Source organism: Physeter macrocephalus, chromosome 12, assembly GCF_002837175.3.
Source record: "Physeter macrocephalus isolate SW-GA chromosome 12, ASM283717v5, whole genome shotgun sequence".
Lineage (NCBI taxonomy): Eukaryota > Metazoa > Chordata > Mammalia > Artiodactyla > Physeteridae > Physeter > Physeter macrocephalus.
The window spans coordinates 48,418,509-48,438,249 of NC_041225.1; the positions used below are offsets into that span (position 1 = coordinate 48,418,509).

Consider the following 19,741-nt stretch of genomic DNA (forward strand, 5'->3'; position numbering starts at 1 on the left):
CCCCAACACCCTTCGTGGCCCACTCCTATCGGTAACAGCCTCTAAGGCTGCCAGTGAATCTCAGGCTGGGGTATAATAATCTCCAAGGGCTTGGTTAGCTTGATAAGAAACAGTCAGTTTCTTCATTTTCCTCAGAGGGAAAGCATTTAAGAGTGTGTTTCCAAGGTTCAGCTGCTCATCTAATAACAATAATAATTACCTTAATGTTCTTCAATAGGGGATTAGTTAAACAAATTATGGTACATCCATGGTACATGATGCAGCCATTAAATTAAATGAAGTAGAACAATACACTGTATTTCATTAATGGTTACACAGCTCTAAAACTGTACCATGTGGGTGGCTTTGTGAGTGTTACAACTTGTGGGTGGAGATTGCTGTTAAGAATTTTGGAATTAAGGAGCAGGCCAGCTGCATCTTAAATTAAAATCAGATCCCTGGATGTGAGCCGAAATTGCATTTGTATCCTGGCCTCCTGAAAGGGGGAGAGAGAGAAGAACCCGGCATGAACAAGTTTCCTGGAACACCACTGGAAAGCAAAAGGGACGTTGTAAAGATGAGGATGAGACTGGAATTACAATTTCTGGGAGACGGCATGTTTCAGAACTGGCTGTTCCAAGTGGAGAACGATTGTGTGAGTCACTAAATGGAGGAAGTCTCTGAGACTCCCTTGCGGAATCGGAATTGGCTGGTCAGGCTAGTTCAGGGCCAGCAACCTGCTTGCCCACCAGCCACTGCCTTGGGGACCAAATATCTGGGAAGCACAAGGTTGAACTGCTTTCCACTGGGAAGATGCACAGGGAGCCCTATGCTGGGGAGAAGAGGAAATGTTTAAGAAGGGGTTGGAACATGCTACAGCAAGAGGACGAGGATAAACAGACACCAGAGCAGGGAGATGCCGCCACCCACCCATGTGAGCGTTTCCAAAGCCCCACCCAGAGCGGTGTTGGCAGGAGGGCATTTCTGGGCAGATGGGTTACCCTCACTTCTCTGAAATAAGCATATGGCAGGGTAGATAGCAACTGGGATGGGTACATCAAATTCATAACCTTACAGCTGGGACTTGGGGAGCACTGACATCTCCCAAAATGATTGCAGTGTGCTTTCTGACTGGGACCCGAAGAGCAAGGCACGAGGGTTCATGCATGCCCTCCCTGAGTTCCTGGGACAGTGATATGCAGCCCAAAACGAGTAAACCACAGGGTATTGGCCCTCACTGTTACTCTGAGGTACCATTGAATGTGAGTGCCCATGAGCTGAGGAAGAAAGAGAAGACACTCTAGCAGCCAGCAAGACACAGGACTGAAAAATGGCACTCAGGTCTGATGTCCAGGCTGGTGTGGCTCCACCCTTTGAGGACAGATCCCTGATGTTCCAGGTCTCAGGGGGTGTGGACAAGCAGGTTCCCCTGCCCAGGACTCTCAAGTAATGAGTATAAGTCTCTAATTTGCTTTCCACATGGCAAGATAAGGAGTGAGAACGATGTACTCCCATCATTCACCTTCAGATATTTCACCATGAGATTGGAAATGGCTTTGCATTAGTTGTCTATCACTGTGTAACAATGTGGCCCAATACTTAGTAGCTTAAGACAGTAATGACTTATTATCTCTTGTGGGTACCAGGGCTCAGAAATTCAGGCCAAGCACTGTGAGGAAGGCTTGCCTCTGCTCCACCAACTCTGGGGCTTTAGCTGGAAGGAGCGAAGGCTGGGGCTGGAATGATGGGAAGGCTCATGCACTCACACAGTTGACTGTTGAGGCTGACCACAGGCTGAAGGCCTAGCTGGGCTGCTGGCCAGAAAACCAACATGTAGCCTCTTCACATACTTTGGGCTTCCTCAGAATATGGTGTCTGGGTCCAAGAACAAGGGTTCCAAGAGAGCCAGGCAGATGCTGTATCCTCTTTATGCCCTAACCTTGGAAATCACATAGTATCACTTCTGTCACATTTGTTGTTGTTGTTTTTGTTGTTGTTAGATTCTGTAGTTGTTGTTAGAATTGAGTCACTAAGTCTAACCTGTACTTAAGGGGAGGTTTAGATTCCATCTTTTGGAGAGAGGAGTTTCAAAGAATTTGTGGACCTATTTAAAAACCCACATAGGCCTCATAGTTACATAGATTATGACAAATAGGGATTGAAAGGCTGCTTGCTCCCCACAGTTTCTTTTCCTTACCATAACTAAGGTGTTGAAGCTTGAGGGAACTAGGAATTGAAAGGTATCATTAAGACTTTTGCTGTCCAATCCCACTACTGGGCATATACCCTGAGAAAACCATAATTCAAAAGGAGACATGTACCACAATATTCACTGTAGCTCTATTTACAATAGGCAGGACATGGAAGCAACCTAAGTGTCCATCGACAGATGAATGGATAAAGAAGATGTGGCACATATATACAATGGAATATTACTCAGCCATAAAAAGAAATGAAATTGAGTTATTTGTAGTGAGGTGGATGGACCTAGAGTCTGTCAAACAGAGTGAAGTAAGTCAGAAAGAGAAAAACAAATACCGTATGCTAACACATATATACGGAATCTAAAAAAAGGAGACGCAAGAGGGAGGGGATATGGGGATATTTGTATATGTATAGCTGATTCACTCCGTTATAAAGCAGAAACTAACACACCATTGTAAAGCAATTATACTCCAATAAAGATGTTAAAAAAAAAAAAAGATTTTTGCTGCTGTGGTGCCATTCAAACCCCAGCCTAGTATGTGAGAAGGAGGTAAAATGGACTCATTCAGCTCCAGCCAGCAGTACCCAAAGAATCCCCAGAGAGGAATTGAATATGGTCCTAAGAAGATTATGATGTAAGAAAGGGAGGTTCTAGCCTGTAAACAGGGGGCGTTAATAGGAGGCATTATTAGACATTGGACATCCCCTTGGGAAGGTCCACAAAAGAAATCAACAGAAGGGAAGAGGAACTGGACAAAACCTATTAGCATGTGAGTAGGAATCTCTCTAATGTCGTGGGTTTGACCCTGGCCTCTGCAACACGCTAGCTATTTAAATTACAACTGCCTTAACCTAGCTACTTAGCTTGTATGAGCTTTGGTTTCCTCAGCTGTAAAATGTGAATGAGAGCAGCACCCATCTCGTAGGGTTTGCGTGAGAATTAAATACAGGTAACCTACAGTGCCTGGCACCTGGCACATCACTGTCATGTTGGTTGTTGTCCTGTCACCAGCCTTTCCCCTCCCACCTCTAAAGAAGACTCAGTTTCTTCCTCTTTCTGAAGCTGAGGGGTCTCGTCTTGCCAGGGAAGTTTCTGTGAGCTTTTCCTATGTGAGAGGAGGGAAGGACCAGGAGAAAGGGAAGAGGAACCAGGACTCAACCCTGAGGGAGAAGTTTTTCATGGAATTTTGAAGAATGAAATGCAGGATAGTTCAGGGGTGTGAGCCAAGAGAATAGGAGAGAGAAAAAAAAAACAGGGTTTTCTAAGACAAATCCTTCATGTGGTTCAAAAAATATGAATATGAACTTGAGTTCGTTTTTAATTACCTTTTGGTTGTCGTGGCTATTTCTTTGATCAGGACATTGCTCAGAATCTAGACCGTGTGGAGACAGTTTTGTAGGTGTTTGTTACATATTTTGAACTAAAACTAAGGCTCAGAACTATAGATATAGCTTGATTCTGTTTGTGTATGTTTTTGCATAGAAAACTTCTGGAAGAACTACAAGCCACCATTAACAGTAGTTTTCTTTGGGCTGAGAGAGAGACTATTACTTATTTTGTACTCTTTGGTTCTACTAACTTTTTCTTTAACGTGGGCAGGTATCACTTTCTGGATCTACTTGACACAAATTAGGTGTTTGTTTTTGTTTTTATAAATAGCCATTTATTAAATACCCATTAAATATCTGTGTTAGAAATTTTATATGTGTTATATCTGATCCTCATAACAACTTCACAAGATCGATTCCATTATTTCCTGTTTTATAGATGAGAAAATTAAAGCTTGAAAGATGAAGTGAATGTTTTAGTTAGGAGATACACACACACACACACACACACACACACACACACACACACACACACACACACACACACACACACACACACACACGTATATCATTATTTCCTGTTTTATAGATGAGAAAATTAAAGCTTGAAAGATGAAGTGAATGTTTTAGTTAGGAGATACACACACACACACACACACACACACACACACACACACACACACACACACACACACACACACACACACACACACACGTATATGTATATATAGAGAGAGAGCCAGAGAGAGAGAATTTTTGGCTCACATGATTGTGGGGCTGGCAAGTCCAAAGTCCATAGGGCAGGCCAGCAGGCTGTCAGACCAGGTAAGAGTTCATGCTGCAATCTTGAATCTGAATTCAGCAGGGCAGCAGGCTGGAAACTCAGGCAGGGTTTCTATGTTGCAGTTTTGGGGATAATTTCTTCTGGAAACCTCAGTCTTTGCACTTGAGGCCTTCAACTAATTGGATGATATGTTTATATTAAGTTGAGTAGTGATTACACAGGTATATTCATAAGCAAAAATTCACTAAGATTTTTGCATTTTACTGTATGTATGTTATAACTCAATAAGAAAAGGGAAAAAAATATTGAGCAAAATGTCACTTTTTTTTTAACAAATGCAAGGAGGTGATTCTCACGAGAGTTGGGACACTGCTGCCTTTAGGGAGGAGTGAAGAATTATTACCAGAAAGGACAGGAGGGGGTAATATTCTGAAGTGCAGGTAATATTGTTTCTTGACCTGGAGGTGGTCGCACAGATGGTCATTTATTCATGAAAGTCTTCATAACATTTTTGTTTCATATACTCTTATGTACATGGCTATGTTTTACAACTTTAAAAAACTTTTCAACAATCAACTTAGTTGTTGCTCTCTTTTATTTAGTTATTTATTTATTTTTGGCTGCGTTGGGTCTTCGTTGCTGCGCGCGGGCTTTCTCTAGTTGCAGAGAGCGGGGGCTACTCTTCGTTGCGGTGTGCGGGCTTCTCACTGCGGTGGCTTTTCTTGTTGCAGAGCACAGGCTCTAGGTGTGGGGGCTTCAGTAGTTGTGGCTCGCGGGCTCTAGAGCACAGGCTCAGCAGTTGTGGAGCACAGTCTTTGTTGCTCCGTGGCATGTGGGATCTTCCCGGACCAGGGCTCGAACCCGTGCCCCCTGCATTGGCAGGCGGATTCTCAACCACTGCGCCACCAGGGAAGCCCCAGTTGTTGCTCTTTTGATGCAATTGAAGACTGGAGATGCTGGGAAGGACCCCCCACAGGCAGAGTGGCTTCAGCTCGGAGGGCCAGCTCCCGGGTCAGGCTCTGCTGCACCTCCCTGCAAGGACCACCTCCTTCACCTGCCTCTCAGCCCATTTAGGGCTCCTGGAAATTGCCCCTCCCTCATTTCAGGGCTCCTGATCAAGAGGAGACACATCTCATTGTGGAAAATTTGTTTCACTTAAGAAACAGCATTTTCTTCCCTTGTCTGATGTGTTGATTAGATTTCAGACAGGATTAGTGGGGTGGATGGCATTAAGTAAAGTCATCTCCTTTGGAAACAGCCCAGGAAGTCTGGATTCCATTTTTAAAAGCGTTGGATCCCATTAACATGAAATATTGAGAACCGTGTGGATTCCGATTCGATGGGAGAAGTCAGAACTCCAAGTACTGGCAGGCCCGTGTGGACACCTCTGGGGCAGGGAGAGGAGGGTGGGAAATGAGGACAACATAATTTGTCAGTAAGATCAGAGAATTCTCGGCAACTCTCTTCCTCAAGAACAAGTGATCAACAAATCAAATATGGCCCATCTGCCAAGGAATGGCTGAATAAATTACAGTACACCTGTACCATGAAATAATGTGCATTCACTTAAAATTTCAAATTAGAGTTATACCAATGGACTTGGATAGAGTTCCACCAGGTATTATTATTAAATGAGAAAAGCAAAATATTTTAGCTTTTAAAGCATCTAAAATATGATCCTATCATATAAAACCATGACAAACAACCTCCCCATTTATGACATGAGTACTTATGTACATGAATATGTGCCTCTATATGAGTCTACATATATGGAGAAAAATATGGAAAGAAACATACAAGATTGTTAATATCAGTTACCCCTGGCAGGATCTGGGTTTGTGGTAGGTGCTGAAGAGGGTGAGGGAGAGAGGAAAGTTGGAACCAAACAAAAGGGAACCATAACAAAAAAGAGCCAACAAGTATGATGTGATCACATTTATGTGTTTATGTAAAAATGAATAAGGGGGAGGGTGTTAAACTATGTGGTGCATCTCTACTGCCTCTAGCCCTGCCCCGGGCATTGTAAATAACAGAGGAAGTCTCTGTCCATTAGAAGCTTACATTCCCTTTGGGGAAACAAGGCATAAGCACTTGCAGCACTTGGTGTCACGTAATTTGACACTCTAATCTCTGTCTCCTGTGTTCCTGTTTATTTAACAAGCATTTCCTGAGCCCACACTAGGCGCTAGGCATGATCACTGCCCTAGGGAACATATCTAGTTGAGGAAAATGCAATATAATTAGAGATGGATACATAGAGGCGCTGAGTAAATATTTATTGCATTGGGTTAAAATAGGTATAATTTGGACATAGGTGCTATATAAGATTTTTGTCATTATAGTCAAATCAAGATCTAATGGGACCTTGCTACCTATCTAGTCTGACTTATAATTACATATGTGGAAACCGAGGCAAGTAGATGAGAATAGTCACTTGTAGTGTACAGCAGAGCTGGGATGCCAACCCACAGCTCGAGGACCACTCTTATTTCTTCCTGCCATAGTGTGAAGTCTTCAAGCAGAACTGAGAACAAATAATGCCTGAGTGAAGCATTTGACATTTTAGTCATGTTTCAGATGAGGCAGCTGATATAATGGGGAAAACATTGTGCTATAGGTTGAATTCTGTCCCCCCAAAAGATATGTTCAAGTCTTAACCTCTGAAACCTGCGAACATGACCTTATTTAGAAATAGGGCCTTCAGATGTAATCACGTTACATCTGATGAGGTCATACAGGATTAGGGTGGTCCCTAAGTCCAAAGTGACTGGTATCCTTATAAGTAGAGGGAAAAGACATAAAGGAATTTTAAATACCTATTTCTGAGTGAAAGAAGTCACTCTGGAAAGCCTACATACTGTATGACATTCTGGAAAAGGCAAAATGATGGAGACAGTGAAAAGATCAGTGGTTGCCAGGGGTTAGAGGGGAGGATGAATAGTCAGAGCACAGAGGATTTTAGGGCAGTGAAAACACTCTGTGTGATATCATAATGATGGTTGCATGTCTATACAGTTTTTCCAAACCCACGGAGTGTACAACACTGGGACTTCCCTGGTGGTCCAGTGATTAAGACTCTGTGCTTCTGCTGCAGGGGGTGCGGGTTCGATCCCTGGTCGGGGAACTAAGATCCTGCATGCTGCGTGGCGCAGCCAAAAAGACCCCCCAAAAGACAAAGAAACAAAAAACCACAGAGTGTACAACACCAAGAGTGAACCCTAATGTAAACTATGGACTCTGGGTGAACATGAGGTGTCAGTGCAGCTTCGTTGATTGTAACAAATATATCACACTGGTGGGGTACGTTGATATGGGGGAATTTTGTGTATGTGGGGAGCCATAGGGTATACAGGAACTCACTGTACTTTCCACTCAATTTTGCTAAAATTGCTCTAAAACATATAGTGAACCTAAAACTGCTCTAAAACGTATTGTCTGTTTAAGAAAAAAAAAAAAGAGAGACGCCAGCGCTCACCTCTTGATAGATTGAAAAATGCCTCTCACAGATCTCCTGCCTCTGGTCACCACCGTTTCCTGTTAGCAGTGGCCAGTGGATGGGATTACAGTGAGGCCAGGTGTAGGAAAAGAAACATGCTGGCTGCCTTCAGCACTTGTTAGCTTGAAAACACGAAAGAGCTTTCCCTCCTTGTTTGACCAGGGGCCAGGAGGGGGCGCTCCTTAGCAGGCTCATACACCACTGCAATGCTCCCACTGAAATAGAAGCGTGATCTTATTTTTAGCAGATCTGTGTGTCAATGTCACCCTGAAATGAAAGTGCCTGGATGGTGGCAGGACATCATGCTGAGGGCTAAGGGGTCAGTAATTCCAGGGCTGTGGCTGTGGGACTGGATGACAAAGTATGACCCAGAGTTGAGGGAGGGGAAATGTCACAGTGCCTTCCATCCCCCCAACAATAGCCTGTGTCTTGAAGGTAGTGAAACCAGGGGGAGGGAGGCAGCTGTGGCAGAGAGGGGGTTGCCTCCCCCCTCCTTTCCCTCCTCCTCCTTATCATTTTGGAGCTGTGCTAAGCACTTCACATGCATTTCTTTCTTTCTTTTTTTTTTTGTCTTGCTATTTTCTTTCTTTAAAATTTATTTTATTGAAGTATAGTTGATTTACAATTCTATGTTAATTTCTACTGTACAGCAAAGTGATTCAGTTACGCATATACATTTATGTATTGATATATATATGTATGCATTCTTTTTTTTTTTTTAACATCTTTATTGGAGTATAACTGTTTTACAATAGTGTGTTAGTTTCTCCTTTACAACAAAGTGAATCAGTTATACATATACATATGTTCCCATATCTCTTCCCTCTGGCGTCTCCCTCCCTCCCACCCTCCCTATCCCACCCCTCTCATGGTCACAAAGCACAGAGGTGATCTCCCTGTGCTATGCGGCAGCTTCCCACTAGCTATCTAATTTACATTTGGTAGTGCATATATGTCCCTGCCACTCTCTCACTTCGTCACAGCTTACCCTTCCCCCTCTCCATGTCCTCAAGTCCATTGTATGCATTCTTTTATTCTTTTTCATATTCTTTCCCATTATGGTTTATCACAGGATACTGAATATAGTTCCCTGTGCTATACAGTAGGACCTTGTTTTTTTATCCATTCTGTATATAATAGTTTGCATTTGCTAATCCCAAACTCCCAATCCATCCCTCCCTCACCCCCCTCCTCCTTGGCAATCACGAGTCTGTTCTCTATTTCTGCTTCACATGCATTTCTTTGTCTCTGATTTAGAGTCTAAAGGTGACCCCTCTCCTTTTATAAGCTGTGGGCCTCTGAGCCTATCACTTACACTCTCTGAAGCTCAGTTCCCACGTTTGAAGTGGGGACATTAGCACCTGCGGGGGTTACTGAGGGTGTGGGGTAGTGGAGACAATCCAGGCTTTTGAGTCAGGCGGCCCGGGGGCAGTTCCTGAAGTTCTGCTCACCAGGTCCCTTCTTCTCCTTGCACTGACAAACAGAGATGATCATACCCCCTGCATAGGATTTAGGGGAGAATTTAAGGGACTTAATGAAAAACTACCACTTGAACGTCTGCCCTGTACCAGCCATTACACCAGGGCTCCAACACACACTCATTTAGCATGACAGCTGATGATAGCATATGAGAGATTAAGCTGTTCCCATTTCACAGATGAGGACACCGAGGGCAGAGAGGTTAGGTCTCAGAGCTTGGACCTAAAGCCAGGCCTGGGGTGCACTTTCTAAGATAAGTGTCTGTACAGCAGGCACTGACCCTTAGCTCACAGGGCTGATGTAAGAATCAAATAACAAGGCATTTGTAAACAATGCAATGAAAACAGTGCTTTGTAAATATAGGCAGCTTAAAACAAAAAGTACTTCTATTTTTTAACTTGACATTTAAAACTTGGAGAACATCACAAATATTATATTCTTGTGGAGAGCCTTATTTAGACTAAAATTACAAAAAGTGTTCACCAACTGAAAAGATTTTTACAGCTCCCCCAAACTGTTTACTAACAAGCATCCACAGGTTTGTTTTTATGGTACTGATGTAGTTTTGAATGTCAAATGACAGTCTGCTGGGATGGAAAATCAAAATAGGGCTTTTTTTTTTTTTGCGGTACGCGGGCCTCTCACTGTTGTGGCCTCTCCCGTTGCAGAGCACAGGCTCCAGACGCGCAGGCTCAGCGGCCATGGCTCATGGGCCTAGCAGCTCTGCGGCATGTGGGATCTTCCCGGACCGGGGCACGAACCCATGTCCCCTGCATCGGCAGGAGGACTCGCAACCACTGCGCCACCAGGGAAGCCCGAAATAGGGCTTTTTGTTAAAAATAATAATAATAATAGGACATCATTTAGCCCAAGTGGAAGATACTCAGTAAAAAATTTTAAAATACACTTTTTTTTCCCTGGTGGCTGTCACAAACAGTCTTTCTCTCTCTCCCTTCCTCTCTCTCTGTCTGTACAGCATTCTCTCAACTTTGCCTCCTCTGAGCTTCTGCACTGGCTTCTGGTTTCATTTCTTCTGTTTTCTCTTCACTGGGTGTTGACTGCTGTTAGTGACTAGTTGTGCTGCGGACGGAGCTCCCTAGGATGGAGGCGAGGGCTGCAGGCGAGGTCCCCTGGGCAGGGCCAGCTTTATAGACATGTGGCCAGTACAGTCACACGAGGCCCCGCACTCCTAAAGGGTCCCTCCACTCTTGGTTTAATGCTCTGCGGTTGCTGTCTTGAAATTCTTAATAATTCTGTCTTTGAATTTGTGTTTTTGAGTGAAGTCTGATGGGACAGTGGAGCCTGGTCTCATTCATGGTCCCTCCCCTTGCCACCTCCCGGGGACCCTCTTCCCTGCCCCCTGGGGCTCCAGGCCCTGCCTGCCTGCCCCTCCCCACCCCTCTCCTGTAACCACTGCCGTTCTCTGCCCAGGGGTGACCAGGTCTCACTGGAGGGACAGACCCATGGACCTGATTACAGGTATGAGGAAGGTCATGGTCAGGCCCATGCCCCGCTCCCACCCCGCCACATCTCAGGGTGGGGTCGCCAACAGCCATCCTCCTTCAGGGCTGGCATAGGTGGCCTGGCTAGAACCTCCTGCCGACCCCTGATGGAGGTACAAGTGCGTCTGGGTGTGAGGATTGCAATCCCTTGAGGTCACCTGGCCTCTGTGGCTTGAGGTGGTAGCCCTTCAGCTGTGGGAGGGGAGAATGACTTTCCCAACCCAGCAGGGACCCTGCACTTTTATTTTGCATGGGATCCCCAAATTATGCAGCCGACCCTTCCGCGGGGGTCTCTCTTCCAGTCCTTCAGTGGGCACCAAGGTCCCAGGTCTTGTTTCATTCTTTTCCTGCCTCCTGGATTCCCCCTCCCCACTGTCCTTCACCTGTTTCCTCCCGTCCATTCAGAACTCAATTTAGATGCCATCTCGGCGGGCCGCACGCCACCCCCCCCGCCCCGCCCTGCCATTCCCAGCCCTCACTGGTGTCACATTCCTTCCTGTGTCTGCGGCACCCAGTGCAGCCTCTGCCACCAACTCTGGCTCTAGTCCTTGTACTCTTGACCTATTTGGGCCTCAGTTTCCTCTTTATAATGGGGGAGGTAGGGTTGGCGAGCTCTTGGAGGCCCCTTCCAGCTCTGCCTTCCAGTCCGTGATTCCACACGTGTGGGTCTCGACCCCCAGCAAGAGTGTGAGCAGCGTGCAGGACAAGACCTACCCTTCCCCTTGTCTGTGCCTCAGTTCCCACCCCTGTGCCCAGCACATCGCAAACACCTGACGTGTGCATTGAACTGGATTGTGAGAGTCTGTAAAACACTCAGTTCCTTGGAACAAAGGCACAGCAGGCCTTTCAGACTCTCCTGCAAAGGGATCTCTTCAGGCATGTGACCTGGTGTGGCTTCAGGCTTTCAGATCCATCTCATGTCCATCCAGCTGCTCCCAGTGGGCTGAGGCCATCCTAGTGCAAAGCCTGGGTCAACCTAGAGGTGGCCTTTCCTGGCTGTGTGTCCAGCAGAGGCCACTGCTGCCCCAATGTGGGTGCCCTGTGTGAGCTTCCCTGATGGGCTGGTAACTGTCTACTCAAGCAGGGTGCACCCTTGACCATTCGCCCCAGCCTGAGAGTCAGCTGCCCTTTGCCCCTGGCAGCCAACTGGCAGCCACTTGGCCAGAGACTAAAGGGGACGATAGCTTGAAGGCAGGCAGCTGGCCTGGGAGTCCAGCCTTCAGATGTCAGCCCATTCCAGGGGGAGGAGCACAGGTGATGGGAAAAAAGCAAGAGAAAAGCACCTCCTCCAAAGGGCATCGATGTCAGAGATATAGTACAGATTTGAACACATAGGGTGGGGAAAGGAAGACCAACTCTACTCCCTGGGACTTCTCAAACTTTAGAGTACAGAGGAAACACTTGGACAGAGTATTTAAAATTCAGATTCCCAACCTCACACATGAGAGAGTCTGACTCAGTAGGTCTGGGGTGGGCCCTGGAATCTGCATTTGTAACTGCCTGTCTGGACATGGTAGAGAAATCCTGCCTTCTGCAGCCTCCAGTGCCCCGGGCCCTGGTGACATCACCAGCAGCGTGTAACAGTGCGTCCCTATTCTCTATTTCCTCGGGATAGTTTCCTGGAAGGAGAATTATTGAATCTGAGGGTGCTTCTTTTCCAGAGACACTGATTGCAAGACTGCTCTGTGTTTACACACTGGGCAGGCAAAGTTCCCTTTCTAGCTGGAGAGACTTAAGATTTTGGGAGCCAAACAGGTCTGTGAGGTACTGGATGGGAAAGACTCTCTTTACTGTTGAGCTGAATCTCTCTGTAGGTCCTGTTTTCTTCAAAGAAAGCAGATTCCAGCTCTACCTAGCTCTAACACTTCCAAGTTTTGTGGCTGTGCTAGTCAGAGGTTTCAGTTGTAAACCGTTCTTGGTTTTCTGAAACAGAGTAAGAATTTACTGGAGGGTATGGTCCGCTGAATAATGGTACTCGGAAGATGTCCATGTCCTAATCCCTGGAACCTGGGAATATGTCGCCTTACATTGCAAAAAAGTGACTTTGCAGATGTGAATAAATCAGGGATCTTGGGAAGGGAGAGTATCCTGGATCATTTGGGTGAGCCTGATGTAATTACAAGAGTCCTTATAGGAGTCAAGCAGGAAGGTCAGAGTCAGAGAAAGAGATGTGACATTGGAAGGGAAGGTCAGGGAGAGATTTGAAGATGCTCCACTGCTGGCTTTGAAGACGGATGGAAGGAACATGAATCAAGGAATGCAGGAAAAGGCATTGTCCAGAAGCTAGAAAAGGCAAGGAAATGGATTCTCCCTTAGAGCTTCCAGCCCTGCCAACCCCTTGATTTTATCTGCAATAGACCTGTTTCAGACTTCTGACCTCCAGAATTATAAGATAAGTTTGTGTTGCTTTAAGTCACTAAGTTTGCGGCAATTTGTTACAGCAGCGATAGGAAACTATTACAGCAGGAAAGAAGGCAACTCAGAGAACTGATGGGGAGGCTGGAGAATATGGTCCAGGTAGGTGAGGCGCAGGTAACAGCCTGCCCCAGGAACGGCCTGCTCAGGACGCTGTCCCTGCTGGACACTTGCTGCTAACTTTGTGGGCCCCACTGCCTGGGGACTGTGCTGCTGCTGCCCGATCCCACCTCAGCTTATCATTTCAGGATACATCTCAAAAACGCTGAGTTTTCCTACAGAACCCGAATGTCTTTGTCACACCTAGCAAAATGAGCTGTAATTTCTTGATTAGCCAATATCTAGTTTCTAATCAGGTTTCCCCAATTTTCTCAAAATATCTCTTTAGAGATGGTTTATTCTAAAAGGGATCTAAACAGGATCAGCACATCACATTTGGATATTCCATCTCTTAATTCTCTTACAGGCAATCATGCAGTCCCCACCCTCCCTTATTTTTCACCCGTATTTTTTCCTCCATATGATTGACTTGCTGCAGAAACTGGGCCAATTGTCCCGTAGAACAGATTACCCTGAATGTTCATTAAAAGAGGGGGTACGTACTGTCGTGGAAGAAGGTAGGCTTTGGAGAGTCTTGAGATCAAAGCCCGGCTCTGGGGTTTATCTTTGTGTCCCTGCACCCCTCACTTCATCCACTAGAGTTTGATCAGAGAGGCAGAGCCACGATGAGTGATACCAAGTAAAGACATCTGGGGGAGAATTAGGCATCACACAGTTGCGGATCTGGTTAAGCAGTCTACATAAAGTCGTTGTTTCTGCGTCCAGTATTGGGCCTGAAGCCCCCCGGGCCAGCAGTTGGGAAGGAAAGATAGATGTGAAGTAGGGGAGAAAAGGACAAACTGGAACCCACAAAAATGAACTGGGCCCCTCAGGGAGAAACTGCAATTTGCATTTGTCTTGCTTCCTTTCAGTGACGCAGGTGACTTGCAGGATTAGTTGGTGACCCACAGAGCCACACACACAGCTGGCCCAGGATTTGGAGAAGCAGATGGAGAAGACTGGGCTGGAGCAAGAGGGACAGTGGACTCACAGCTGCCACACACCAACGAGGTAAGCCAGGAGCCCGACATCAGCCTGCATGGCGTCTACTGGTTGGATGGGGTTTAAGGAGTGCCCTTTATACAAACAGATTTCCCTCCCCTAAAATATATTTTTAAAATTTGACCAGAAAACCTGAAAATATAGAAAGGATTAAACAAGGAAATAAATAAATAAACCCATAATTAAATAATCCACAGCTACTGTTAACGTTTAGGGTTTTGTCTTTTACGTATTTTTCTATTATATATTATATACACACACGCACATCTGTATTACATATAGTTTCACAATTATAATTAATTTGTGTATACAGTTCTGAATCCCACTTTTTTCTCTTAACATGATTCTTGTATATGCCCAGTGATTAAAGTTCTTGGAAAACATCACTTTTATTTATTTATTTATTCTTTTAAAGATTTTTTTTTTTTTGGATGTGGACCATTTTAAAACTTTTATTGAATTTGTCACAATACTGCTTTTGCTTTGTGTTTTGGTTTTTTGGCCGCGAGGCATGTGGGATTTTACCTCCCCGACCAGGGATCGAACCTGCACTCCCTGCAGTGGAAGGAGACGTCCTAACCACTGGACCGCCAGGGAAGTCCCCTGAAAACATCACTTTTAATGGACATCATTGTCCATCATAAAGCTGTAGCATAGTTGTTCAACAATTTCCCTATTGTTGAACATTTATGCTATTTTCCATATCTTTAGTGGCAATGTCATGAGCATCTATATACATCTTAGTTCCTATCCCAGAATATGTCCTCAGGAAGATGGAATTACTGGTTAAAGAGCACCAACATTTAATGCTTTACCCCCCAAAGAAACCATAACCGAAACTTATAGAAAAAATATCCAAAGAAGGTGTTTCTTCCTACTCTCAACCCTCAAGCCAGGAATGCATCCAATTTTGACTGTTTGTCTAGTACTCGGTCAGGAATGAAGAGTGGTTCAGTGATACCCAGCTCTGATTCTTGAATGATTAAGGCATGAGCCCAGGCAGTGATGAGCACCCTGTTTAGGTTGCCAGGGGACTCTGGCTCGGGGCCCCTCGGTACTGAATCTCTAGACTGACATGTGTTCTCCCCACCGTGGAGAGGAGATGCAGGGTGGAGAGGGGACACAGGGTGGGGAGGGGATGCAGAGCAGAGGAACCATTCTAGCCCTGGCCCCCCAGGACCCTCCCTCACTGGAGCCCTTCAGGCTGGGAGTGCCGGCAGGAGGCCCAAGAATCGATGGTCCTGAGGCCAGTGTATCTGAGGTTTGCTCTTGGCCAGAATTCAGAGTAGGGAAAAGAAAACTGCATCTGGGTCAAGGTGAACCTGTCTGGTTGGAGGTCCCAAGGCTACACAGAGGACAAGAGTGATCAGAGCATTGAGCCAGGTGTGGCAATGAAGGAGAGCAATGATGCTGGTTCACGCAGGAACCCCGCCGGAGGAGCCCTTCCATCTGAGATAGTAGCCCTCCCTGCGGGTGGTCAGCCACACAGTCTTAAACCTCCACGACTTACATCTTAGTGCCAAGGCCATCCCTTCATTTTAAAAGGAAGAAGGAAGAAAACTAGTACCCACTGGGGATTTGCTGAGTGCCAGGCACTTTAAAACACAAGGGAGGCCTATTAATCCCCATTGTTACAAATGAGCACGCCAAGGCCAAGAGAAACAAAAGGCCTTGCTTAAGGTTACGGGGCCAATGAATTAAGGGCTAGGGCCAGAACTGGGTGCTTTTCAATCCCTGGGTACAGATGCAGGTACAGTAGGGAGAAGACCACTGAGCTTGGGTACTCATCCAAGCTCTGCTGTGTATTAATTCTTTGAACATAGGGATGGTACTCATGCCTTCTGAGCTTCAGCTTTCCTCTTCTGTAAAATGGGGGACTGCTTGCTTTGTGGGGCTCCTGTTCAGAGTAACAGGGATGATGCTTGAAAAGGACCTGGTATCATGCTTGGCCCATAGGAGGAGCTTACTGAAGCCAGTTGTAACATTCACTACTTTTGCTTCTGTCCCACCTCTTCTGGGAGCCCTGATGGGGAAGCCCATCCAGGTATGGATGGATCACAGGGATTTCTGGGAGACTTAAGTCTCTGGCACGAATCCCCTCACTCCCTGACCACCCCACCGGCCCCCATCATGTTCGACCCCAGCCCAGCATGCTGGCAGCTTGATTACTTTGCAACACTCTGGCTTTTCTCTCAGAGCAGAAAGAAGGCTCTGGACTCTACATCACTTTCATCCTCCCCAGATAGACCTGGTCCCCAGATAGAGGAAGGACAAGGCTCAGAGCTGGGGGTGCGGGTGGGGAGGAGGTAACTGGACCATTACCTGTACGAAGTGTCCTACGTCTAAGTGATATTTTATCCTGCTCCTTGTGAGGGTCTCCAATGAGCAGAGGACTGTTAGTGGCCTGCGCTGTTGGTGCCTAGGCCTTTGCAGACCCACCTCAAGTTTTCCTGGGAGTTTAGCTAAACGCTCCCACCTCAGCCCTTTAAAGGCTCTGGGCTGAACTCAGCCACCTCTGATGGGACCACGATGGACCAGCCAAGCACTCGACGGCTGCTTCCCAGCCCGCCTGGGAAACATTTCATTTTCTATTTGCAGAATCACAGATGTTGACTTCTGATCTCTTCCTCTCTCCCTCTGGGCCTCAGATCAGTAATGACAGCTATTTCATTTCTTTTTAATTTTTTTTTCTTTTCCCTATAAAGAGAAAAAGTCATGAGGGCTCAGAAAGGCTGTTAAAATATTGTAAGAGTTATTACACACTAGCTACTGGGGTGAGAAAGAAAAGATCTAGCCCTCTCCACGTAAAGCCAGCGGCAGTCATCAGAAGGGGGCTGAGTGGGGCACCTTTAAAGGCAATGTTTTTAACCTTCCGTGTATTTGTACACCATCCAGGGATCTTGTTATGGTGCAGATTCAGATTCAGTAGGTCTAACGAGCTCCTGGATGAGGGAGGTCCACACTGCTGGTTCCAGACCACACTCAGAGAAAGACGTTGAGGTTCTGCCTGTCTCTACCCTGCTCCAGTCCTGGAGTGCTGTGATCTATAAAAACCTCCCTGCCATCTCCATGCAGCTGGGGCTGTGTAGGTAGTGCTGGCCAAGCTTCTCTCAGCAGACACTTTAATATAATTAAAACCCACACTAGATTCTTATCACTTCTGTTCTGTTTAAACAGAGGATATTCAGATATATACACATTTCCCGAGAAGGTGTCTTTGTTTTTTCTGGTTTTTTTGGCCACACCGTGAGGCATATGGAATCTTAGTTCTCCGACCAGGGATCGAACCTGCGCCCCCTGCAGTGGAAGTGCGGAGTCCTAACCACTGGACTGCCAGGGAAGTCCCCAAAGAAGGTGGCTTTGGACCAGAATCTGTCCCAATAGGTCACACAAAGACTCTTATTGGGGGTGGGGGTCTTCTGTCTCTCACTCCTTTCCATCCTTTGGGTTATTTGTCATTTTTTCAAATGAAATTCAGCTCAACCATTATGATATTATGCTGAACCTTTTGCCACTCCACAAATGGGCAAGTCTCTGAATACCCAGTGAAAATCACCTTTCTCCTTCTATATTTGCTAGTTACTTATTTAAAAATTCATGTTCTATGTATTTAGAGCACATAGGCTCAACTTTAAGAAAATGTATTATATGACTGAAACATAATGCAATGGATAATTAGTGTGCATTAGAAAGTGACCTTAGTTTCATAAAAGGATTCACTGCAGCATGCCTTCAGGTGATGAGCTCTTTTCCGTTCACTTAACTATGAAAATCTTGCCCTCAGAGATTCTGATTTAACTGGTCTAAGGAGGGACTAGGGCCCTAATATTTTTTTAAAGCTCCCAGGGTGATTCTAATGCACATCCAGGTTTGAGAGCTACTAGACTAAATGATGTCAAGCTTCCAACTTTAAACTGTTCAGATGACTTGCTGTTCATTTAAATTCAACACACATTTTTGTACACCTGTCGCGTGCCAGGCGCTATGTGAGGCTTCAGATACATGAAGTCCTGGTTCCTACATTCAAGGCTCCCACAGTCTAGCAGGGGAGATAAAGCATACAGAATTAATTTTTTCTGGAGACCCCACAAATAGTGAATCAGGGAAACGGTGTCTGTAATGTACAAATAAAAGGCAAGGAAGGAATGGGCAAACCTGCATGTATCTCCTCCACATCATTACTATCCCTCTCCCTTCCTTCCAAAGGGAATAGAAGATGGATTAAGTAGGAGAACCATGAGCTGCAGGGCAGACGCTTGGCAATCAGAGTTGAGTTCTGGGGAGAATGGGAGGGCTCTGGGAGTCTGAGGTGTGTAGCCGTCCAGACTGGGTGATTTCTCTTTTTATTTTATTTTATTTTTTTAAATTTTTTGGCTGCATTGGGTGTTCGTTGCTGCGTGTGGGCGTTCTCTACTTGCGGTGAGTGGGGGCTGCTTTTTGTTGTGGTGCGCGGGCTTCTCATTGCGGTGGCTTCTCTTGTTGAGGAGCACGGGCTCTAGGCACACTGGCTTCAGTAGTTGTGTTATGCAGGCTCAGTAGTTGTGGCTCGCGGGCTCTAGAGCGCAGGCTCAGTAGTTGTGGCGCAAGGGCTTGGTTGCTCCGAGGCATGTGGGATCTTCCCGGACCAGGGCTCGAACCCATGTCCCCTGCATTGGCAGGTGGATTCTTAACCACTGCGCCACCTGGGAAGTCCCCAGACCGGGTGATTTCTTAATGCAGGAATGCAAAACCTGCCCACAGGTGGCAGAGTATGAGATGATTCTCAGCAGCTCCTCTGCCAAAACTGTCAAGAAATTCCAGTTGCCTTCTCCACCTCCTTTTCCGAACAGGTCCCCAGCCTCCCGGTTTGGGTGCTCTTCTCCCCAGATGGCCTTCCCTGGTCCCCTCACTGCTCTAAGTCCCTCACCCCGTCCAGGCTTACCTGTCCCCAGATAACCTCTCACCAATGGTAGTTCTGACCCCTGTGCTGCAGGCATCAGTGAGCGGGGCTGGCTTCCACATGGAGCTACGAATGGCCAAAAGACCCACTCAAAAACACTTGCGTTGTAAGGTAGGGACTCTGTTCAAATGTCACTCCAACGTGGGAGAATTCAAGAATGAGATGTTTTAATAAAGGCAGAACCAGGCAGCCCCCAGCTTACATTAATCCACCGAAGAGCAGAGCAAATGGATTTTGGCAGAAAGTAGCATATGCCCCAAGCATCCCCCTTGACCTTACCTCTGGGCCTCACTTCTGGGTCAAGTGGGATCCTCTCCCACAAGGGAGAGAGAACTTGCTCCCAGGCCAAGTTGGCCAAAGGGGAAATGGGCTGCTTCTTAAGACGCTCAGCTTCCGCATTGTGTGAGGATATGGGGTGAGGTTTCGGGGCAGGACTGTTTGAACAATGGATAGGGTGTTGGCTACTTTTAATGTGCCTTACAGGGAGTGTCTAAAAACCACTTTGTGACCTG

At 46.2% G+C, this 19,741-nt stretch overlaps 1 protein-coding gene across 1 annotated transcript in view; it reads left to right on the plus strand.

Annotated features, from left to right (window-relative positions):
- LBH (LBH regulator of WNT signaling pathway) overlaps positions 1-19,741 on the plus strand; it is an 87,821-nt gene that overhangs the window by 15,078 nt on the left and 53,002 nt on the right. The window contains exon 4 of the mRNA XM_055089095.1: positions 14,161-14,299. Coding sequence (XP_054945070.1) covers positions 14,238-14,299 — 62 coding nt within the window. The 5' untranslated portion in view covers positions 14,161-14,237. The remainder of the gene's footprint in view (positions 1-14,160; positions 14,300-19,741) is intronic.